The 25,145-nt window shown below is 47.0% G+C and overlaps 1 protein-coding gene across 1 annotated transcript; it reads left to right on the top strand.

Annotated features, from left to right (window-relative positions):
* The first annotated feature begins 678 nt into the window (after nucleotides 1–678).
* On the top strand, nucleotides 679–20,170 carry LOC8032094 (putative fatty acyl-CoA reductase CG5065). Its single transcript, XM_042293684.1, has 6 exons — nucleotides 679–715; nucleotides 1,660–1,748; nucleotides 13,445–13,561; nucleotides 15,132–15,307; nucleotides 18,127–18,199; nucleotides 20,060–20,170. The coding sequence occupies exons 1-6, from the start codon at nucleotides 679–681 to the stop codon at nucleotides 20,168–20,170; spliced, it is 603 nt and encodes a 200-aa protein (XP_042149618.1).
* The last annotated feature ends 4,975 nt before the right edge of the window (nucleotides 20,171–25,145 follow it).

Raw genomic sequence — 25,145 nt, 5'->3', positions numbered from 1 at the left:
AAATATGTAATTATGTTCTCTACTCTTCATTAGAATGTACTTGCCGAACAATTAGGCTTCATTAACAATATTCAGAGCAGTTTTTTTTTTTGGTGGTAAGACCATTATTCCCTAGCATTTTTTTTGCGTTTCTGCTAATGGGCTTTCATTTAAATTCTAGTTTTTATACTATTTTAGATTTTACTGCTTCAAGCTCTGCGACATATTCAGAAAAACTTTGAACTAATGTTTTAATACACTGAAAGTAATGTTACAGTAGATTCGCCTGATTCTTGAACGCAATTTGACCATATCTGCTCACCTCAATCATTCATATTCCTTTTTGAGAATTCCACGATAAAAAGATTATTCAGGTGATATGATGTTGTAATCAGACAGTACCTGTTGGCTGGGCAAGCTGAAAGCAATAGGTCAACGTAAATTGTATGATCTGCATGCTTCACAAAGAAGTACTGCGTGAAAACTCAGCGACGACAAAGTTAAGCACTGTTTTAATGTATAAAGAGCGTATTGGTGCGGGTAAACATTGAAGACGACACCGCCACATTAAAGATTGTACTTGATTGATCTTTTTGCCACAAACCGTGCACGTCTTTGAATGAGTGCTTCGAAACAGGACTCAATTTGAACTCTGATATTCTACACGTCCTCATGCAATTCAGATGGTACATGATAGCGATGGCTGGCGAGATTGATATGTTGATTTTACAAGCCGGTATACGTCAAGAAGATTGTGATTAGTTAAGATTTCTTTTATTAGCTGAAGAGCCAAGCTACCCTTTGAACAATTAAATTAAAGTGGACGGTGTCCCGGGTTTCGGCGCCAACTATTGAGGGACTAAAGACTACGGAGGCATAAATCTAAACGAGTGGGTTTGCGTGACTTTTTTTAATAATCGTACTTTGACTATCCGTCCCGTGCTCCCCTACCTCTTCTTTTTCTTTTCGTTGCAACAGGCCTTTCAGAGCGAACGAGCAATTCCAAGTAGATTCGTTTTGAAGGGTAGAAGAGAATGACCTCTTCTCTGAATTCCTTCGCGTAGCCTTATTACTATTTAAATGCGAAAGCATTAACTGTCCCGTAGAGCGAACCGACGTTATCAGCTTTTGAAGCCGCACCAAAATGCACCTTCCCTTGTTCCATAAGGGCGAAGCCTGTCGTCTGTAGCAAAAATCTGATGGATAGGCTCCCATTGGCGGGCGCGCGTCATAGTTTCAAAAAAAAAAAAACTCCCATTGGCTCTCGCGTGACGTAGTTCCGGGGAACACCACCAAGGAAGCCCTCTCCATGGGGGCGCTGCGGCCCGGCCGCCGGTAAGAGAAAGAGGCAGGGCACGGAGCCAGCACAGCCCGCTCGGGCAGACTCCGGAGAGGCTGCACGTCCGAGCTCAGCGCAGCGCAGCAACTTCACGAGAGCGCGCACTAGGCCGCCGGCCGCAACCTCGAAAGTTGCGAAACGCGGCCGTCCATGCGAGTAGGCAGCAGACGAACTAAGGCAGCGGAAGAACGACATTCACGCTTTCACATTAACTACTCACAAGAAGTGCTTAGGTATCCTAGATTTTTTTTAATGACACAGCTCACTTCTAAATTTAGGAATTCAATTGCCACAAACACCCGAAAGGTAAGAAAGCCTTGTGTTCTTGTGTGTTGTTTCAGTACCACGAAATGTGAAGTATTCGAAGGTGCAACGCTTCTATCAAGATGAAGTCATCTTTATCACAGGTGCAACTGGTTTCCTTGGAAAGGTGCGTACTACTGCTCTAGTCAATCAAATAAAAACATGAAAGAAAAATACGACATATGCTCACCTTCAATATTGAAAAAGTCTGGAAGGTGTATCTGTAAAAACTATTAATTATGAGGTGTTTCTATCTAGTGCAAACTAGTCCGCTTCCAGTTAGAAAATGTTTTGTTATGAAATGATGACTCTTCGGCGACTGCTTAGAATAAGGATATTTGGTCGTGTCTTTTTGAGAACCCAGTATTCAAATTAATGTAAATTTGCAGGAAACGTTATTTACACCCTACCATTTGAAATAATATTTCTACTTTAAAAACCAGTGAATCTTCTGGAAGAATCCTATAGATAGTTACAAACCAAAGTATATGCTGCAAGAACATTTTAAGAGTGGGCTTGCTGACGGAACCTGCTTCAGTTCTTACTCTAGGCGCGTGGGAAAAAACATGTGATATAACCGTTGGAATATTGATAATTACAGTTGGGGGTTTTGTTATTACAAATATTTTTGTCAAATATCTTTTGTTCAAAAAGCTGTCAAGATGCCTGCCAAGGCGTTGTGGTAAAATGCATTTCTGTATACATTCTGATATTCTGCTCTACTTAGGTAATGTATGGAGGAATACAAGTGCTGATAAAGACTATCCTTCCTCTATATTGTCACGAATGACATTTGATGAGGCAAAGATAACTGAAGAAACTAAACGTTTAATGAGGCGAACTTGTGCCCATAACAAAAAAGGGAACAGAAGAAAACAGCAGAGCGTCGCGGGCGTCGATGTTGGCGGAACCGCAGGATCGAGCGCAGGGGCGAGACTGACTCCGCTCGCTTTGCGGAGTCCCTATGTACACTCGCTGGTTTCTGGATCATTCAGCGTAGACCTTTCGGTGCGTAGAACGACCGGAACCCGATCAGGCGAGAATGTTCTCAAACTTACGAGAAGGCCAAGTTGAAAGAATAAATAAAATGACTGTTCGCTGACTGGAATTGAACCTACACTTTCCGCGCGCAAGTCAAGCCCGGTAACCACTCGGCCACGCACGCGCTTGCTCGCCAACGTGCGTGGCATTACTCCCCTTTTAAAAGCGCATCATCTCGATGCGATGTGCCAGGAAACAAAAAGAGCAAAACAACCAAAAATATTGGCAAACTACGTAAACTTGTGCAATACCATCCTATCGAGCGTATTACAAAACACAATTTACAGTCCTAGCGATCGTAGTACGGCTTGAGGCGCACGATGCGGACGACTTCCGGTCGTGAAGGACGGCGTGATGAAGTCCGTGTTCCATCGGGCATCACCTCGTAGTTAAGATCTCCAAGTCGACGAAGCACTTTGTGGGGTCCGAAGTAGCGCTTCAGGAGTTTCTCGCTTAGGCCGCGTAGTCGTATCGGGGTCCAAACCCACACACGGTCTCCGGGTTTGAAGCGAACGTCGATCCGGAGAAGGTTGTATCGGGTAGCGTCGAAACGTTGTTGACCTTGAATTCGGAGCCGGGCGAGCTGGCGAACTTACTCGGCTCGTTGAGCAACAACCTGGGAGTCGGGGCTTCTATCGTCAGCTAATTCGTGGGGTAGCATCGCGTCGAGCATGGTCCTTACTTTTCTGCCATCCACCAGTTGAAACGGTGTTACTCCTGCGGTCTCTTGTACCGCCGCGTTGTAAGCGACCATGACGTAGGGTAACACCTCGTCCCGAGTCCTGTGCTCTACGTCGACATACATAGAGATCATGTCGGCGATAGTTTTGTTTAGCCGTTCTGTTAGTTCATTTGTCTGTGGATGGCACACAGTCGTTCGACGGTGGCCGGTGCCACTGAGACGACGGATCTGTTGCGTCAGCTGGGCCATGAACGAAGATCCATGGTCTGTAATGAGGACTTAAGGGCCGCCGTGCCGGAGGACAATGGACTCGATGAAAAACTTGACGACTTCAACAACCGTGCCTGCTGGAAGGGCTTTCGTCTCGGCGTACCGTGTCATATACTCGGTGGCGACGATTATCCAGCGGTTTCCCGACGTTGACGGCGGGACAGGGCCAAGTAAATTAATTCTGCTGAAACGGCATAGACGGAGGAGAAATCGGATCCAGAAGTCCTGACGGCTTCGTCGGCGGTTTCTTGCATCGCTGACACTCGTGGCATGATCGAATGTAGAGGTGAACGGTCTTCGGTAGCCTCGGGCAGTAGCACGTTTCTCAAATCCTGGTGGGCATCCTTGTGTAGCCAAGGTGTCCAGCCGTTGGGTCGTCAGGGCATTCTTGGAAGTCTTCGTCTCGAAGGCTGGCAGGAATAACCAACGGCCATGCTGTGTTGTTGTTGACGAAGTTCTCCTTGTACAGCACCGCTTGCCGCATGGAGAAGGTATGCAGGATTCTTAAGAAAGCATGGGGAACGGTACAGTTCAGGGTCGTCTCGTCGGAGTGCTGCCATGTCGCTGACGTCCAAAGCGCCGAGGAAACACTCATCGTCTTCGTCTTCGATACAGGCAGGACCGGCCTGTATCGTCTTGACACGCAGTCGGCGTCATTGTGCTTCCGGCCGGACTTGTACACAACGGTCATGTCGTACTCCTGCAGTCGTAGGCTCCACCGGGCGAGGCGTCCGGAGGGGTCTTTCAGATTCGCGAGCCAGCAGAGCGAGTGGTGGTCCGTGACCACGCGAAAAGGACTTCCATACAAATATGGGCGAAGCTTTGTTATTTCCCAGACGACAGCAAGGCACTCCTTTTCAGTTGTAGAGTAGTTCCTCTCCGCCTTAGACAGCGTCCGACATGGGTATGCGATAACTCGCTCTGCCCCGTCCTGCCTTTGAACTAGCACCGCGCCAAGTCCGGTGTTACTGGCGTCCGTGTGGATCTCTGCATCAGGGAACTGGTCGAAATAGCCAAGCATCGGGGACGTCTGGAGTCTTCGTTTCAGCTCATCGAATGACCGCTGGTGTTCTTCTGCCCATTCGAACTTTACGGCGTCCTTCGTGAGGTGCTTCAGCGGTGCGGACAGCTTGGCGAAGTCCAGAACAAATCGTCTGTAGTGGGCGCAAAGTCCGAGGAATCTTCTCACGGCCTTCTTGTCAGACGGAGGCGCAAATGCAGCTACGGCGCGGGTGTTCTCGGGGTCAGGGAGAACACCTTTGTTATTCACGACGTGGCCAAGGAATTTAAGTTCACCATAGGCGAATCGACACTGTGTTGGCTTGAGTGACAGGCCGGCGGCTTTGATGGCTTGAAGCACGGCTCGAAGTCGTTTCAGGTGCTTCTCGAAATGTCGTAAAAATACTACGACGTCGTCGAGGAATACGAGGCAGCTCTGCCATTTCAGACCTGCCAGCACGGTGTCCATGAGACGCTGGAAGGTGACTGGCGCTGTACAAAGCCCGAACAGCACCACTTTCAATTCGTACAGTCCGTCGGGAGTGACGAAGGCAGTTTTCTTCCTGTCACGTTCGTCGACTTTAATCTGCCAGGTCCATCGACAAAAAATATCGGGAGTGGCGCAGTCGGTCGAACGTATCATGGACGCGGGGGAGCGGATAGTCGCCCTTCTTCGTCACATCGTTCAGTCGACGATAGTCCACGCAGAACCGCAGGGTTCCGTCCTCCTTCTTTAAAAGGACGACTGGAGACACCCATGGACTTCTTGAGGGTTGAATGATGTCGTCATCGAGCATTTACTGGACTTGATCCGGAATCACCTTCCCATCCTTTAAGGAAACTCGATACGGCGACTGGTGGGCAGGGAGCGCGTCGTCGTCGCTAATAATGCCATGTTTCGACATTGCTGTTTGGCGAACTTTCGACGACGTGGCAATACAATCATTCTATTCGGCGAGGAGATCAATTAGTCGCCGGCGTTTAGGAGCTGGGAGCTCGGGGTCGACGTCGATCGAGGGCGGCGACATGCTGTTCTTCCGTGACGATGAGGTTTCTTCGGAGATTGCGGTGACCACGGCTGGCGCCTGAAGCTTCTCGATGTGGCCCACGGTGGTACCCTTCGTTAGGTGCTGCGGCTCCTCTCGGAAGTTTGTTACAGCTATACGTCCTTCTTGGAGATCCGTTACGCCTCGTGCGACGCCAATTCCTTTCTCAACGAGCAGTTGCACGCTGCCTTCCAGAAGAGCTTAAAGACGAGCTTTACCGTGCATGGCTGCGTTGGTTATGACTGTGATGAAAACACTCGAGCGCGGCGGTAAGTTCACATGGTCAGCGATAACTCGTATCGCGGTTGACGTCGTGTTGGTTTCCACCGGTGGTAAAACAGGCTTTCGCAGCGTCACCTGGTTTGCCCCGAGGTCGGTGACGGCGCCATACTCGCAGAGAAAGTCCATTCCGAGGATAACGTCCCTCGAACAGTCTTGCAGAACGACGAATTTCACAGGGCACGTCTCACCGTGGATCTCGACGCGAGCAGTGCATCTCCCGACTGGTGTGTTGAGGTGCCCTCCGGCGGTTCGTATTTGTGGTTCATCCCACGGCGTGGTGTATTTTTGAAGGCGGCGGGAGAGCCTCTCACTCAAGACTGAGTAGTCTGCTCCGGTGTCCACGAGTGCTGATGCGTCGTGGCCGTCGATGACGACGTTTAGGTTGTTGAACACCGTTGCAGGAGCGTCGTTTCGGTCTCTGGTAGCGTTCGAGTGGGGCCCTCCGACGTTCGTGGAGGATCTTGGCGTCGGTAGTCTTCGGCAACTCGACCTCCAGGGGTTGCCGCGCCTAGTTTCACCGGCGTGGAGCGAGGGGCGACAGGCTTTCACGTCGGGGTCGGTGCATCGGCGAAGCTGGACGTCGTGGCGAAAGCGACCGGAACTTTCCGCGGGACGCAGGCTCGGGTGACTGAGGTAGTCGCAGGTGCTCGTCGATCTCCCGAGGGCGTTCACCATACTGGGGGTGCGGGTCGTTTGGGTTGAATCCACGCAGCCCGAGACGTCGTTATGGGCATCGGCAGTACAGATGGTCAGCTTCCCCGCAGTGGTAACACAGCGGGCGTCGGTCGGCCGTCTTACAGATGTCAGCCTTCCTCGTCGCAGGTTGCTCTGGGTGAACGTGCGCCTGATCTTCCTGCCGTCTGGGGTATTGCGGCGTTGGGGCGTCTCTTCGGGGTGCCGCCGTGGCTTGGCGGAGAGCTTGCGGCGGTCGTCGGGCCACGCCGGGGTAGCTCAACATCGGTTCCTCCGGTGCCAGTGTGGTGACGGGAACCTCTGGTCGGAGCGCCCGATGCACTTCGTCTCGGACAGCCTCGGCGATGGAAAGGGTTGGCGGACGGCTGGTGGTTGGCAGCAACCTTCGCAGTTCCTCCCGGACGACTTCCCAAGTAATTTCCCGGATGTCCGGAGTACCCGGAGGGTTTTCGCCGTTAAGCAGCGTGGGTGCAGTGACGCCTGGACGTCGCTGGTAGTGGGAAGCGCGCGCTTGGAGGGAGCGCTCAATGTTGGTTGCCTCCGTGTCGATGGCTTAGACGTGGTCGGCAGGTTGCGGAGGAGGCCTCCGAAGATGCGGATCGCATCACGATCCGCAGCTTCTTTTCCTCTGTAGCCTGAGGATCGGCGCGGGCGCTCAAGCAAAGAACATCCTCGACGAAGCTGGTGATGCTTTTCTTCGGGCCTTGGGTCCTTGTTCGAAGGACATCTTCGCCCCTCTCGCGTCGGTGCTGGCTGGTGAACGTCTTTTTTAGTTCTTGTTTGCACATCTCCCACGAAGTTAAAGAAGCCTCGTGGTTCTCCAGCCAGTACCTCGCAGTCCCTTCCAGCAAGAAGTAGATGTTCTGCGAGCACTGCTCAGGTGTCCACCCGTTCTGACGGGCCCCACGCTCATAGTGTTGCCGTCAGTCCTCGATGTCTTCGTGGGCGTCCCCGTGGAAAGGCGTCGGAGTCCGGGGTGCGACGGGCAGGTAGATGAAGGCAGGAGCGGCCCGGGTCTGCGACTGGTTGGCCATCGTCGTCTTCTTCGGCCTGGACTTGTCCGGCAGCAGACCCAATTCAGGGGACTGACATCGGGTACGACGGCTTCTTCGGGCTTCGGCGTCTTCGGCAAAGGGTAGCCTTCCGGGGCTGAGCACGTCGCTTGGCCGGGATGTCTTTGCAGGGGTACGATTAACGGGCATAAAATGGAATACCCCACACCTCCACCAAAATATCACGAATGACAATTGATGAGGCGAAGATAACTGAAGAAACAAAACGTTTGATGGTACGAACTTGTGCCCAAAATATAAAGGGAACAGAAGAAAACAGCAGAGCGTCGCGGGCATCGATGTCGGCGAAACCGCAGGATCGAGCGCAGGGGCGAGACTGACTCCGCTCGCCTTGCGGAGTCCCATGTACCCTCGTTGTTTTCTGGATCATTCGACGTAGAACTTTCGGTGCGTCGAACAGTCGAAACATGATCAGGCGAGAATGTTCTCGAACTTACGAGGAGGCCAAGTTGAGAGAATAAATAAAATGACAGTCCGCTGACTGGAATCGAACCTACACCTTCTGCGCGACATTCAAGCGCGGTAACTACTCGGCTTTTTTTTTTTTTTTTATTTACATAAAATGGGCACTATGTACATGGTTAAAAACACATATTGACGTAGGGAGTGCTCAGCGTTCCAGTTTGACAAAACAGCACCCATCACCTCTGGCTTCGAAGTGACCTTGGCGCTTTGAGACGCGCAGCCAAATCAGACCATCCATCTAATTCACAGCTTTTCGCTGCCTCAACGAGGCTGGTCGTACTCATGAAGCTTTCTTCAAAGTGGCGCCACGCCGGCTTGCCCCCTTCAAGAATCAAGAGGTGATCTGTGCGGGATTTCCATATTGCATGCAACCCGAGCAAAGCAAATACTTCATAACATTTACTATCGGGGCCAGTGCCGAATTCGAGGTATTTTGCACTGTGCCAGTCCATGTACAAATCAACTTGCAGTTTAGAGCGTAAGTCCGCCCAGAACAGTTCTGCATTTGGGCAGAAGATGAAGACATGCTGCAGAGTCTCTGGCGTTGGACGCAGTGCGCAGTTCAAATTCCACGGAACAAAAAATCCTTTTTTCTCCTGCCACGTCTTCACTGGCAGTACTTCGGTGTGAAAGCAAATAAAGAAGTCCATTGCAGCTTTTCGGACGGGATAATTTCGGAGGCGCTTAAAGACTGTGGATTTCTCACTGGTCCCTTGGAAGGAGCGATAAAGTGGCAGTGGAAAGACAGTGTCTATGGTGTCCCAATATAGCGCTTTTGTTTTCACTTTGCTCAGGTATTGCCGAGAGAACCGCGCTTCAAAAAATTTAATGGCATCAGCGATTTCTTTATAGAACCTCAGTACTGCACTTGACGTCGCTCCTTCCAGGGTTACAACAAGCCAGGGGGCTAAAAAACGTCCGCCAAGTTTTACGAATGATCTTACTATGACCGAGTTACGCTGGTCACGAAAAAATAAAAACCTTTGAACTTTTAGCTTGATCTCAAGATTCACGACTCCGAAACCTCCTTTGGCTTGACTGATAAAAATGTTTGCGCGTCTCATGCGTTCAAAACTAGAATTCCAGACGAAGGTAGCACAAAAACGATGCATCTTATGGACTTCGCTTGCATGACACGGCACAACCTGAGCCGCATACCATACGGTAGGGAAAAAAACGGAGTTGCAAACAAAGGCACGGTTTAGCATAGAAAGGTTTCGGCCGCGCCAGTCCAGCACTTTGGCCCTCAAACTGTTAAGATGAATTCCTCCCTTGCCAGTACTTAAGCAGTGAGGTTCTAGACTAACACCAAGGTAGTTTTGGATACTTGAGCTCCAGGTAATATTTATAAAACGCTCTGGCTTTACATCAAAATTTCCTATCCACGCGCCTGTAGATTTCTCGTGATTCATTTCAGCCCCAGACACTTCACAAAAATCAAGGATGTGTTGTACGGCGAGGACAACCTCATGTCTAGATGCAGCAACAACAGTAACGTCATCTGCGTATGCTAATATTTTCGTTGCATTTCTGGCAAGGGAGACTCCCTGAATTCTATTATCGTTAATAATCTTTCTACACACAGGCTCAAGATAAAGTGAGAAAAGTATTGGCGAGAGCGGGCAGCCTTGTCTAACAGAGGCTTGCACTGCTATCTTTTCAGTTACTATTCCATTGATCAATAATCGCGTGGATATATCTTTATAGCACAGCTTAATATATTTGGCTATAGTTCTCCCGACACCAGAGGCCTCGAGTACACTGAACAGAAAAGAATGCGAAACCCTGTCGAAGGCTTTACTTAAATCAATTTGTAGCACTGCTGCGGATAAGCCTGTCGCTTCAGCGGTTTCGGTAAGTATACGCATAGTGTGAACGTTGGAGGTGATGGACCTCCCTTTAAAGCCATAGGCCTGGTGGTCACCTACAACAAACTTAAGACCCATCTCCAAGCGTTTTGCTAGTATTCTCGCCAGTAGTTTGTAATCAGTGGTGAGGAGACTGATTGGCCTTAAATTGCTCGATGTGAGAGAGTCGGAGTTCGTGTTTTTCTTTTTAATAAGGACCGTTAGTGCCTGTCGCATAGAAGGTGGAAGTAAATTTCTTTGAAGGATGTCAGCAAACACGTCACATAGCATTGGAGCTAAAATATCAGCGAACTTTTTATAGAAGGCTGAGCCTAGACCATCCACCCCGGGGGATTTTCGCGTTGGTAGCTCTTTTATAGCCCTCTCGATTTCAGCTTTCGTGATCTTTTTGTTCATGCGTTTCCTTACACTTGAGGGGATCTTTGGGAGCTCTTTGAACCACTCATCCAGCGGGATGTCTGCCGCCTCGTCTTTCCTAGTAAATAGTTGTTGGAAAACTCTTACGAGTTCCTTCTCAATGTCTTCTTGTTCTGTTAGCACTTTGTCGTCGACACTGAGTGCGTCTATCCTGCTACGCTGCGCTCGCGTTCTTTCTATGGTTTTAAAAATTTTGCAAGGATCTTCCTCCCTTTCTTGTGCTCGGAGTCGGCATCTGATCATTGCGCCTTTGTATTCGCTTTCCATTAGGTGAAGCAAACGCTCTTTGCAATCACGTATATCTTCCCTGAAGACTCCAGGGGTTTTGTTTTCTTCAGCAATTAGCATTTCAAGGGCTTGTACTAGCACATACTTTGTTTCGCGCCCTTTTTTTGCCTGTGTCTGTCCGTGTTCGAGACAGAGCAGTTTAATTCTTTCCTTGACCTCTTCCCACACTACCGCGTCAACTTTCCTTTCCGCAGTTGCTTCTGATAAAATATTTCTTATCTGAGAGGACAGATTCTCGTCGTCAAGAAGACTTTCGTTAAGTTTCCAAGAGCTCCACCAGAGCGGCTTTCTCGTTCGCCGGTCCGCCTTTCCTATTCGCATCGTGACCATTGCGTGGTCAGAAAAGGCTACTGGGGACACCTTGTATGCAGTGACCGAACTTGTAAGCTCACTGGACATATATACCCGGTCTAGTCGTGCGTGACAATCGCCTTGCCAGTGCGTGTATCCAGGAAGAGGGCCTTTACACCCGTCGGTTGCATCGACGAGATCAAAGTCGCGTAATAATTTCCTGAGTTCCGCAAGGCTTGAGTCTGATTGTAAGCCGCGCGAACAATCCTGTGCATTTAAAACGCAGTTAAAGTCCCCCGCAACAATTGTTTTGACCGGCGTGTCCAAATATTGCCGGAGATTGTCGAAAAAAAATTTTCGATCCGACGCTTCGTTGGGGGCGTATACTGATATCACTTTTAACGACTCATGCCGCCAGATAACTTCCACCGAGCAAACCCGCCCGTTCTTGTCAGATACCCACTCGGGGTACACTATGAAGCCTCTGTCTTTACGTATCATGATAGTGCTACCGCCGCTGTGCCCAACCGCCCTCGCGTGATAAGAAAAGAAGTGTCTATCAAAGAAAAGCGTCATGTCATCTACATGGGCATCGGAAGAAAGTTTGGTCTCCTGCAAGCAAACTATGTCAGCGTTCTCTTTCAGAAGCAAATTTAACAGCCACTGTTTCCTTATTCTCGAAATTAAGCTAACCGAGTTGAACGTTGCAACTTTAGCTTGCTTCATAGTTTAGAACATGAAATAGAACCAGAAAGTACAATGAAGTCAAGTTCACCGTGTTGCGAGCGAGACTTGGCCTTCCCGGAGTGCTTCCTCCGGTTGTCGCCTATGAGGGGTCTGGGCGCCGCCGGTCGTCCGGGGGAATGCGGGGCATAGGACTAAAGCGTCCTATTTTGGAGAGTCCTCCCTTCCACTTCTGGTCAGCCTTGCGTGGCTTGTCTTGAGGGTCCGTCGGAGGATAGGGGCCAAGGGGTGGGAATTCTGGGAGGTCGTCCATCTTTGACAGGTCGACGGTGTCGGCGGCAGTTGCTTCTTGTGGAGGAGCCTGGTTCGCAAGTAAGGTGTCGGAGTTCGCCGCCGCTCCTTCTGTGGAGTCAACAGCTGCACCGAGTTCCGTGCCCTGGGTTCCTCGCTCCGAGATGTCCGGGAGGACCTCGTACAAAATCTTGGCCTCGGCCGGCTCGGTGGCAGGGTGGGCTTCTAAGCTCTCCTGGACGTCACCAGTCGGAGCTTGTAGTTCTTCGCGCCCTTCGCTACGTGCTGTGGCCTCTGCCTCGTCTTCATCCATCTCGAAGTCATGCGGTTCGTCTCGAGTGGTAACATCCGTGACGGCGGCATACGTGCGGACGCAGTCTTCGGTCACGTGTCCGAATCTGCGGCACTGCTGGCACCGGGGTGTTCTGCAATCTTTCCGGATGTGGCCAGTTCTTTTGCACCGTAAGCACAGCGGTGCGCGCCCGGGAGCCACAATCAAGACGTTACCGCCGCATACCTTGAGCTGGTGTGGAAGGCTGTCGATGGTGACACCCTGCTTCATGTCGAGGCGAACCACCCTGGTAGATGACTGTATTCCTTGAAAGCCTTCTGCCCTCCACGTGTCTCGGGATATTTCCTGTACTTTCCCGTATGGTTCGAAGACCCTGCGCAGGGCGTCGTCGGGGACTGGGAAAGGCACCCAGTGCACTTTCAGACGGACTTCGGTCTTGTCCGGGTCGATCACAAGACATCTTTTGTCTTTCACCGTAAGCTCTCGCGCTTCGACCAGCCTCTTCTTGGCCGCCGCCGAGTGAAGTGACAGCATCCACAGATGATTCATCTGGTAGGCACCTATCGCTGCGGTCTCCTTCATGACGCCCAAGCGTTCGAGTTCGGCCCTGAAATGTTCCACCCGGTAAGGGCGACCGGTCACGTCGCAGTGAAGGAAGACTGTGTTGGCAGCGAAGATTCCTGATGGCAGGGCAGGAAGAACTACACGGTAATCATCCGTCGACGAAAAAACAGATAAGCCGCGGCCAGAGTTGGCCGTTATCACTGCTCCATCGGAGCCAGCCATTCTACGTCTGTGCGGTGCGAGCGCAAGAAGCAGAATGCGGTAACCACTCGGCCACGCAAGCGCTTGCTCGCCAAAGTGCGTGGCAATATAAACGTCTAATATATAAAGAAATCTTAAGGTACGAATTTTGTGTAAAAAACGGGTGTTCACTTTAAGTACTCTTTCTCCAATTATAACAAAGCTATGATGAAGGTACTGGGGGTGAATATGAACGTGGTGATAATATGTCATTACTCTTCATTCGTTGCGTTTCTGGTTTTCTTCTAGATTCGCTTGAATTTAATGTAGCATTTAGACTCAGTATCGAAACGCGCTCGAGTTGGCATGGTATTTATTTTTGACTGACTCCTTCCAGGCCCTTCTTGAAAAACTGCTGCGATCATGCCCAGGAATCGAGCGGATTTACCTGTTGATCCGCCCAAAAAGGGATTTCAGTCCAACAAGAAGGTTGGAACTCCTGTTAAGATCAGCGGTAAGATATGTGACTAATTTCTATACTCATTCTTAATTGCAAACGAGAAGGAGCAAAATACAGCATTCCAATAAGTATCTGATTATATTTATTTTCATTTCTAAAACATCCTCAATATGTAAAAAACATGTAGGTTCCCATAAATCGCCAAATTAACTTCGCAGGGGTCTGTCTCATCAAGACGGCTTATATACTACGAGTATCTAGGCCGTAGATTTTCAGGTTTTCATTTTAAAAATATCGCGGATGTTCTGCGGTTTTTATTCATTTTCATGTATTTGTGTACTTCAGTGAAATGTATTGCATGGGCGCAACAAACGGTAATTAGAGGTAAATATGTTTATAAAAAAAAAATGAATTCTAGTCTAAGAGAAGAGGGTTTCGAGAAAAATAGTTCTAGCTGGACTTAAGATTTTTGGACATCTGTGTGCGGTATTTTTTTTTTCGGTTTTAACCGATTTTGTATTTTTGACACCGACGAATGTATTTCGATGTTTATTTTTTGTATAAGCATAAACTTGTACGGTCAACATATACAAGGATATGGGAGGCAAGTTCCATAGAATAGTGTGAACTACAGCGCCCGTAGTTTATCGAACATCAGTCAATCAATATTTTATTTGCTGCAAAGTTGCGAGAGAATTAAGATTTGCTCGTATACCTTATACTTACATATCTGGAACGTGGTACATTTTAAATGCGGTGCATTTATTTTGTACACATTACCATGAGAAGCAAAATGCTTTCTGAGGAATTCACATTGTTCTAATTTAGGCCCTCTCACATAGTCTACAGGTTGTGACCCTTTTATACGGCATTTGCAGACTATCAATTACTGCAGTAAGTTAAGCACAGCCGCTTGCCCAATATTTTCCCAGTACTCAAAAACACGAGCAGAGGAAAGAGCCGATATTCGGTGTTGAGTTTAAAAAGGTACTGCAGATATCTGCGGAAAAAACATAAACTTTAAAACTAGCCAAAAGCGATACTATTTTTATGCACCAATAAAAACCAATATGATATGCAGAATAGGTAAAAAAAATCGCCAATACCTGGACCTAGCTATAACACGTATTGTTTAGATTGGTGAGAGCAAGACCTTCCCGAGTCTATCGCTAACGCTGATGCCCAGAAAACCAATTATTTGTGTACTATAGTGAGATGAGCGAGTGTGATGAGAATAGCACTAACGACGAATGCGAAGTGAAGGAAAAAACACGACCGGACGCAGCTGTATTCCCAACTAAAGTTTCATTAGTGACAAAAATGGAAAGAAAATAGCGTAACAAAAAAGATTAAATAAACAAAACCTACTCATCTACCAAACAGCAGACTGATAATATTGTGCGTTTTGGATGAATAGGTGTTTGTTGATGTTTTTGTTTTGCTACTTTGTTAACTTTTTTTATTAATGAAAAGTTTAGTTCGGAGTTCAGCTTCCTCCTGCCCGTTCTTTTTTGTTCACTTTATCTTCGACATTTTCACTGTTTTCATTATGTACAATGAAGCTTTCTTCAAATAAAGGTGGAGTAATAGGAGCGACTAATTTATGTGTTGCGCCCTCATCCAGTGCTTTGAGCGTTTGCGCCAAGAATGCCCATCCAGCTTAAACAAGCTAGTGGTCGTCGATGGTGACATCAGAGAAGAGAAGCTGGGCTTAAAATCGGGTGACTACGAGCGCCTGGCTTCAGACGTGTCTATGGTCTTTCACACTGCGGCAGATGTCCGGTTCAATCAATCATTAAGGTTCGTATTTCGATCAGTGCCTCCTACACTCTAAAAAAGGTCTGTGCGTCTGTTTTCCCGCACAACACTTGGAGAGCCAATCAGCGCAACTTACGGAGGCAGCACAGCGAATGACGATGCCGAAACATATGTTTAGACCAAAAAACGCAGTCTGAGTTGTGACATTAAGCAATGCAAAACGTCACGCTTGCATTCCTTAGAATCACAACTCAGTCTGCGTTTTTTGGTCTAAACAGATGTTTCGCCATCGTCATTCGCTGAGCTGCCTCCGTAAGTTGCGCTGATTGGCTCTCCGAGTGTTGTGCGTGAAAATAGACGCACAGACTTTTTTTAGAGTGTATTATACAGTCAGCGACAACTTAGAAGCGAAGAGTGTGACGGGGCCCCAGCATCTTGTTGGCGCTCATCAGCCAATAAGGTTGCAGCATTAGCAGATAAGAATGCTAAAGAGCCAATCCCGAAGCAAGATACGTAAACAGAATAAGCCACAACTTGCGTTTCATATACTTGGGGAGAAGAAAAAATGCCTTTGAAGGTCAGCAACCTGACAACTTTGCACACATCATTTTCCTTTTGCCCTCGTTTTCGGCTACGTATAGGTTCCATATCTCGTTAAGGGGGACGAACAAAATCGCAATCTCTCGCAACCGTTTCCTTGACATTATCGCTGCAGAAGATCGTTCACGCATAGATCTTTCCACTCTATACCAAACTCAGCACACACGAGCTAAATCATGAACCAGTCATTGCACACTCGCTACAGCTGCCAGCGGCAAAGTGCTGGTGTGAAACGCAGAAGCACGGCAATAAACTCGCCCGGAGGTGTTTTTATGAAAATTACACGTAGCCGTATTGCCTTAAAGGTCGAGATACTTTAATTTCCTCTCTGCCCCCCTTTTGATTTACCCGAACTAACTGTATTTGCTGGCAAGTGGCATTCCGCTTTCTGGCATGTCATTCAGCATCTCTAAATTCACAATAGTTATTATAAAATAAACCAGTGAGGGTGATGCCAAAAGTGACCCCCATGCAGAGATACCCGTTCTTTTCAGTGCTGCGACACCACTGGCAGACAAGTTTACGGGTCAAACACGCAGCCTATAAAACACAATATGGAGCGCATTTGGTTCGTGCTGCTGCGCGACTGCTAGGTCGAGCTTCCGCAGCCTTTATTTGACACTGTCAAATGTCCTTTATTCGGTCGGGAAAAAATTCTACCTCCTGGTATGGGAACCCTTGCCTGCCGCTCGCGTAACATTTTATTGTTGCCACAAGACTTCCACTTAGAAAAACGAGGGCTAAAATTAAACTTAAATAACTTCGCGAAAAATAACAATCGGCTTAATATTTTGGGTCTAGTTAAGGTATGTTTCTTTGTGTTTTCAGAAAATCTTTAAGGAACTCGGTGACTATGAAAAAACAAAGCATCGAACTATCCCTTCAGAAACATTGTACATAAAAATTTACGCCGAGTACAGTCTAAACGTCCTCAATTTCATTCCTATTGCGGTGTACACCAACAGTGGTGTGCCTTTCACGTGTTCGCACTGAAGGCTTCGTACCACGTGCCGAGAAACCTGAAGATTCTACATATGATGTCCTTAACATATGATGAAATGGGTCTTTTTATGCACAACATACAACTATTGGCAGCTTCCGGCATGTGCCTACCTTTTTTGTTCCCGCCAATGAGTAATATTTTTTTTTTAAATATTTAGCCTCACTTCCTTGAAATGTGTCAGAAGGAAACGTAAATCATGAGAATCCTATAAAAATCCTATCGCTCTTGCTTTTTTTTTTTGCATTCCAATCTTTACCATTTTTTTCCTAAAATTTGACACACCTGCCTATCCCCGCAGACTGCGTGATCCTTTTCCTTCGTCTTTAATCGATGAGTCACGCAAGACAAAATGTCCAACGAGTCAAAATATCCAACGAGATGGATTATCGGACCGAGATGTAAAATCTAACGAACCTGAGTTTACATGAAAACGGATCATCAAATCGAGACAGAATGTACGACGAGCCTAAGTGACAAACGGTAGGGGTGATCAAACCGAGACGGAATTTCCATCGTGCCTGAACATCTGACATGCCTGGATGTCCACAATAGGACCTTTAATCTGAGAAATATACAGACGCCTTGTACATTCAAACCTGAAATCCCGCCGACGCACCGTCATACCGAATTCGCCAAGACAGAAGAGACGGCTGTATCCACCGTCTCAAAGGCCGCCGACGACGATAGACGGCGGCAGTCATCATACACAGCTCAAAGGAGAAGACCCCTAGAATGCTGGCGTCCAGCGGTTCCAGCTACGCAAAAGGTGTCAGTTTCAAGGTCATGGGATTCTAAGGGAGTAAAATTAATCCCCTAGCAGAGTATATGAGCTTGGGTTGCTCTTAATAGAAAAAAGAGTGAATTAATTTCAATCAGTTTTAATCGAAAAGAGGTGTGTCTTAAAACTGCACTTTTTATTTATTCTGTACTGTGATCTCACTACGAACAGAGGCCACTTTCTCACGCTTTTCAATTATCGAGAAAATACAATGTGTGGAACCCATTGCAAATTTGAAAAAAACGAAGTCACGCTGCAAGTGTGTGGCCAGAATTTATCAGCGTTCAGGAGTTTTACACCGAGAAGCGTTCAGCAACTGCGTGAAGGACTCAGTTTTGTGCATGCGCGAGCCGCGATACCAAATTGAAGGGGGTCTCTTGGCAGACATCGCGACAAGCACGCGAGGTCACACTTCTTTAGTTCATCTTGTCCTTTTGAGGATATTCCTGTTGATCGTCCAGCTGGCTTTCTTGGTTTCAGAAACGCTGTGAAAATTAACATGGAAGGCACCAAACATGTACTGGATCTTTGCCATCATATCAAGAAGATGAAGGTAAGTTGAAACTGAATCCAGACGGGTATATATTTTTGGCGTGAATAATGTGTATTCGTGTGCGCAGATAACATGAGCACCTTGAGCTACGAAGCAAGACAATGCAACTAAAAGAGTCATGAAACGAGTTTTAACTTTTGGTATATTCTACTTCTACAATTAGAATCACTACGTTTCTACGTTCTACGTTCAGAATCACTACGTTTCTACGTTCAGAATCACTACGTTTCTACGTTTAGAATCACTCCTTGAGAAAAAGTGCAAACCAGCCTCTTTTGCGTTGCGCGAGGACAGCGCAGCAGGGGTTGGTTGCACTATTTCTCCACGGGGCGCGGTGCCGTCGGTGCGGAGATGCGCTGCAATTGCAAACCGAAACCTAAAAACCCGTCGAAGTTGTGCGGTTTTTCAGAAAGCCGTTAAATTCTGCGCGTGCCTTCTATTGTTTTACACTTTGTCGATTTAGTGTTTTTGGATGATGTTCAGCAAGTTTCTAATTGAAACCAAGCCCTTAAACACAACATTAAAAAGGTTAATTACGCAAAAATAATTAACAATCTAATTACCCCGGACTTTAATCATTTTCGTAAACAGGCCCCTGACCCAGGACCAAAACGACACAAGCCTTTTTTTGTTACAAAACTTGAAAGTATAAAACAGAGAGGACGAGGACGGGAACAGGACATCTTTTCAAAGGGTGAAAGATGTCCTTTTTTCGTCCTCGTCCTCTCGGTTTTATACTTTCAAGTTTTGTATCTATTAACCAACACGCTCGTTTTCAATTGTAGCCTTTTTGTTGCGAAGCGTACTTTTCGCAATATCGAATTGGTCTACTTTTCGTGAAACAGCCTGTATGTCATATTGATGCGCCACGTAGTCACAACAGCGCTTTCAATGTAGCGCTGAAACCCCTCCCTCGTGCGCGTCCCGTGAGAGGATTGAATCGTGACGTACTATAGAAACCTCAAGATTTTCGAGCCTTCCGCAAGCATTGCCCGAACAGTCAAGGCCGATTCACACACTTGCATCGAGTCGGTCCGAGTGCGACTGCAGCGCTTACGACGTTAATCTTTTTACGGGTCGCTATGGCAACAGCGGCGTTAGCTCCAACCAAACTGGTTTTACTTCGGTTTGTTGTAGCCGAAGTAGCTGCTGCCGTAGCGACCCGTAAAAAGGATTAACGTCACAAGACGTACACTCTAAAACAAGTTTGTGCGTCAACTTTCACGCACAGCACTCGGAAAGCCAATCACCGCAACTTACGGAGGCAGCTCAGCGAATGACAATGCCGAAGCATATGTTTCGACCAAAAAACGCAGTCGGAACTGTGACATTAAGCAATGGAAAACGTCACGCTTGCATTGCTTAATGTCACAACACAGACTGGTTTTTTTTGGTCTAAACATATGTTTCGGCATCGTCATTTTTCTGAGTTGCCTCCGTAAGTTGCGGTGATTGGCTCTCCGAGGCGTTGTGCGCGAAGGCAGACTCACGGGCTTTTTTTAGAGTGTATCAGTCGCACTGAGTCGAACTCACGCAAGTGCGTGAAGCAACCTCAGAAACGCTGTATCCGTTCTCTCACAAGCGGCACGCGAAAGGCGTTTCAAACATCCGGGTATGACGTCCCACTCAGTGTCTGGCTTTTAGGTTTTTCTCGCATATACTGATACATTCGATCGGGCCAAATCCTTGGGGTATTCAAATTCACGAGAGTAAAATACGCTAACATTTACCTCTAACTTGTTTTTACAGGAATTTTTTAAGCTTCCCTTCATTTACTTCCCCTTGAGTTCGCATCGGAAGTGTTAATTGTGAATTACTACAACATGTGCAAATTCCTGACTCCATTTTTTTTTTATTTAGGCTGTTGTGCATGTCTCGACAGCATTCGCCCACAGCGATCTGGACGCACTGGAGGAGCGAGTTTACCCATCCACGGTAAAGCCGGATGACATCATTTCGCTTACAAAGTAAAGTTATTTCTCTCCTATACAACGATGACGAACCCTTTCAAAAGTGCGCGTCATCTATAGTCCGCCCCACCGTAACTTGGCAAACTGCGAAGGCTGAGGTCCCAGGGAGCCAATCAGGGCGTCGAACGGAGACACGTGACTGTATTTCTCCATTTCCTTGCGGCGCTGTCAAAGCCACGGGCGGGAGAGAGAGGGAACCCGCTTTTGTATTATGTTGAGGGACGGACTGATTTTTTTGAGGATACAACAGCAACGTCTGGGTTCGGCAGAAGATGGTTCGGGCAAGAGGGGAGCTCCTCTTTTCCCTGTTCTCCAACTGCTTGGGTTAAGCTCGCCTCCGTCGCTCCAAATGGCTCAAAGGGGTGGGGATGGCGCAGCGTCTGCTTTTTGCAGAGTCACGGTGAAACGAAGTGTAACAGGTGCTGAGCAACCTATCCGAGTCCCCTAATGTTTGGGCACACACTCTGACCTCTTATTCCACCAGAGGACTTCGTCTGAGTTCTGCAAAGACTCATATCCAATCACGCGCTTTGTACCCGAGCAATGGCGACCCCCAATGTTTCCTGAGGGAGTTCTGAACAGGGTCTGTTTCTAGTTGAAAGCTCGCGAATTGTGGTTCAAAATTTTTATCTACCTCGTGTCACGGGATTACGTTATTATCGGTACCGTCTTCCCTGTATACGAAAGTTGTCACAAGTGATCGCAGCATATTTATTTTACGGGAGGTCCCATAATAACTTTTTCTAGCCCAGCTCCAACTATAGAAGTTGATTTAGGCTGGTGTTTCTGCACATTATGACATAGATAAATAATATTAAAAATACAGGTTTTTTTTAATTGTGTTTTTTCCTTTTTCTTACAAAATTAACAGCGCAGCCCTACTTTTTCGTGATGATTTGAAAGTGAATGAATTCGGTGCATAAACGAAATGTGAAGGAAACATGTTTTTTTACTGCATCTAAGAATATCTTAAACAACACAGGGGTAACATTGAGGAATACTTAGAATATCGACAACCGTCTACTAACTCCGATAAAAAAAAACTGTCAAGAAGCAAGTGTATTTATCTTGTGATTCAGGAATTCGTTTGTATGCTTTATTGTCGCGCGATATTTGCCTTTTTAAGTAGTTTATAATCTTATGATCAGTACACGAGTCTATTGTTCTATTAAACGGGAGAAACAAGAAGCAACCGGCCAAGTTCCTCAAGTATTTTTTTCTTGCTTTAAAGGATTTGTAAAATAAAACAACATGTTTATAGTTATAGTTTCTGTATCAATAAAATGACGAAAAATTAATTCCATTGGTGGCCTAATATGTTTATTTTAATACTAAAAACAGATACTTTCAAGAACCTAACACCGCCGTCCTCAAGAACTGAATGTTCTAACAGGTCAGAGATCAGTCTATAGAAAGTTTCCACCCATATTTTTTTTATCGTAACCTACGCGGTTATTTATTGCAAGGGCTGCAGATAATAATATATACGCATATAGACCGATAATATATATATCTATAGGATGAGATTAGCGCGTAACGGTGATAAAGGTGGCGTTTGTCAGCTAAATGCACGCCGTATGTACGTAGCACGACAAAGTATAAACACAAAAAAGCGACCGCATGTTCTTTTTTTTTTTTTTTTTGCTTCGTATTGATTCCTGTTATGGCACTTACAGGTACGAAAAAGAGAGTGATTATTAGAAATTCTAGCCTAAGCCGAAAAAATATTATGTTTGTCAATACTGTAAACGACTTACCTTTGGCGAGTACTTAATTTGTGCGGATTTTGCGACCTGTACAATATTTCGAAAACTGGTCCCGCGAGTATGTTTTTCTATGAAAAGAAATACATAGCATACCACCCTCATTCGCAAAATTTTGTACCCGTGAAATATTCCTGGAAACCGCACTTTACCAAATTCGCGAAACATAGAGCCCGCCAAAAATAGTCGTTTGCAGTTTCTCGTTTAAATAAAAAGTAACACATTTTAAAACGTGTCTAGATCATTTTGATGAAACCGAGGGGCGCAGAATGTGTCGTGCATGAATTATTCGTGTGGTTATTATTTCTTTTTTGATTGGTTACGGAATGATCTGGGTGCTTCCGGTAGCGTTGCACGCATGACAAACTCTCGTACTCCCCATGTTTACGGGATAATCAAAACAAGTTTAAATGTATTCAGGCTTCGTGACTTCGTCAGATTACGTGAGAAGCCATGATTCGTCATTCGTAAGTAAGCCGCGCGCGCCGACAGTCGTCTACAATCACGGTCTTTCTTGAGTTATGCTTAATCAAGCCGCTTGAGGTCCGGCTCACCTCTCTCTTGTGTTTACCGAGCAAAGGTGGGGGATGCGGATCGTATAGACATTTTTTTTTTTTTTTTGTTTCCTGTCGTTTTTAGTCACGTGGGTTCCGTATCTGGTGTGTTGCACGAAAAAACAATAAAACGTTTCAACCTGAAATTTGCGAGAAAGTATAGGTGAGGCAAAACAAGAATGTGTGACAATCAGACATTTTCCGTAAACACCTTCCAGCGGCGTGGAGAGATCAAAACGATGTTATACCGTATACCAGAAGTGACGACATTCAAGATGGTTGAGCCTTTGAGGAAAAGTTGCATACGGTCGGGGGCTCGGTTCCACATCGCCGCTCGGTGAATGTCCCTATTTAAGATTAAGCATGAGTAATAACGACGAAGCGTGCTTCTACAGGGCTTCGCATGATCATGCTTGGCCTGGAATGGGCTATGTACGCTTGATGATACCTAGTCTTGCGTGCAGGGGCTTTTCGTTAAGTTCGAGCGTCACGTGCTTTCCGCATGAAATACAGCCCTCGGACACATCCTGCGTTAAAAGATTCGATATCGTGTTCGCGCTGACAGTGACGGGCAGCGTAAACCAAGTACACAGAATTCCTTAGTATTCACCGGAGCTTTTAGAGCGCAGCTCTTAGGCGCCCGTTTCCGGCTTGAGCGGCGTCGGCGTCGGCGTCGCCGTCGCCGTCACCATCGGCGTCGGCCTAACCGTGCGGTGCATTATGCGTAAATTTTCCCGCTGAATTTAATGGGGAAATTTCCCCGCTAAATTTATTGGAAAGTCTTCTCTGCTAAATTTAGCGGAAGTATTTCCACGCTAAGTTTAGCTTTAAAAAATTTTCTGCTAAACTTAGCGGAAAACGTTTGCCCGCTAAATTTATAGCATTAGCGGAAAAATTTCCCCGCCAAGTTTAGCGAAACATTTTCTCCGCCAAATTAATCGGAAAAACTTTTCCCGCTCAATTTAGCGGAAAAACTTTTCCCGCTAAGTTTCGCGGAAAAAATTTTCTCGCTAAATTTAGCGGTAAGAATTTCCCCGCGAAATTTAGTAAAAATGAATTTTTCCGTTAAATATAGCGGAAAACAATTTCCCGCTAAACTTCCCCGCTAAATTTAGAGGAACAATTTCCCCGGTAAATATAGCGGGAAAAGTTCCCCGCTAAATTTAGCGGGAAAATTTCCCCGCGAAATCTTGTGGGAAAATTTGCCCGCTAAATTTAAAGAAAAAATTTCCCCACTAAATTTAGCGTGAAATTTTTTCCCTAAATGGGAAACGAGCAGGACAGAAGGAGGGACATAGCCTCCTCTCCGTACCTTCCCCTCCTCCTCCTCAAGAGCTGCGCTCTAATTCGGCGTTACAGAAAGTTGTAAACGGCTTTCATTTTTTTTTTTTTTTTACTTAGGCTAAAAGGACCGACCAGTAATTTGTTGTTCCGAAAAGTAGTCCTTCGTCTCGCTTTTGTGGTTGTTGTAGAGTGAGCCCTGGTGGCTTCAGTTTCGTGGCCGAAGTTATAAAACCTACTCCTGAAAGGGCAACAACAAAGAAAAAAAAATTAACAGCCTAATTAGACAAGCATGTCAAAAGACAACTTTTCCGCGAGAAAAAAAAATTACAGATATTTATGCGTGAGACCGATTTTAGTTTGTGGCTATTCTGTCCGTTTTAAATCGCGCGCCACAAAGTTGGTCTTCCGTGGCGTTTAGCCCCGATTGGCTGCTATACTTCTCATTGGCTAAGAGATTGATTGACAGCTTAGATCTTGGTTGTTAAACGTTGGTTATATGTTTTAATTTCCTTTTGAGCGGCATGTTTTTACGTTTAAAGAATAACCCATTTACACTTCCGTTTGGATTCTTACCATAACAAACAAAAGCTTCGCCATTCTTTCGTGGCCGCCGAAGACCCTGCTCCCGCCCAACGCTATTAGAACCAACTCAGTTCTGGAACTCCCCTCCGGAGGGGGGTCCCTTTGCATGGCGCCTGTTAGAGGGCGCGCGCTCCGCATTAATACACGCTATCATCATCATTGACGGCGCGCTTGTGACCGTTGCCATAGAGATCGTACATGGCCGTTCCATCTGGCCTACTGAGCTTGGGGATGTTCGTGGCGCTTTTTCTGAAAGTAGCAGACGACTTTCACATAGCTTCTGCTGCTGTTGCGAGTCATCGGCACATCGACTATTACAGTATGTACAAACTTGCCCTGATTGTAGCCACCGGATTGTGGCGCCGACGAATTTGGGTTGTTCGACGCGCTTCGCGCTGTCAGCACAGCTAAGGCGGCGGCGTTTTACAATAATGCAAAGCGTACGCCAAAACGGTCGTAGCGCTTTTCATGCTCAAATTGTAATTTTTACTGGCGAAAGGGCAAAAGTTAACCAAAAACCATGCTGAACCTCGAGAGAAGTCGGGACTCGCAAGCAGCCGCGGAGCAGTAGCAGACGAAAACGCGTGGAATAATGCGCCGGCAGCGCCACCTAGCTGCAAAAAATATCGGACACGGTTTCGGACCCCCCCCCCCCCCCCCCCCCCCCCCCCAATTTACAGCCTCTATGGGAAGTTCCATAGCTGAGTTGATCTAGTAACGGTGCTCCCGCCTGTCTCGCCTACCTTGACTAGTCGTTTCGCCGAAGTGATCAGCGTTTCGTGCTGACCCAGGT

This window comes from Ixodes scapularis, unplaced genomic scaffold (assembly GCF_016920785.2).
Source record: "Ixodes scapularis isolate PalLabHiFi unplaced genomic scaffold, ASM1692078v2 PGA_scaffold4__175_contigs__length_147842914, whole genome shotgun sequence".
NCBI classification, from domain to species: domain Eukaryota; kingdom Metazoa; phylum Arthropoda; class Arachnida; order Ixodida; family Ixodidae; genus Ixodes; species Ixodes scapularis.
This window is presented reverse-complemented; position numbering and strand designations above follow the sequence as displayed.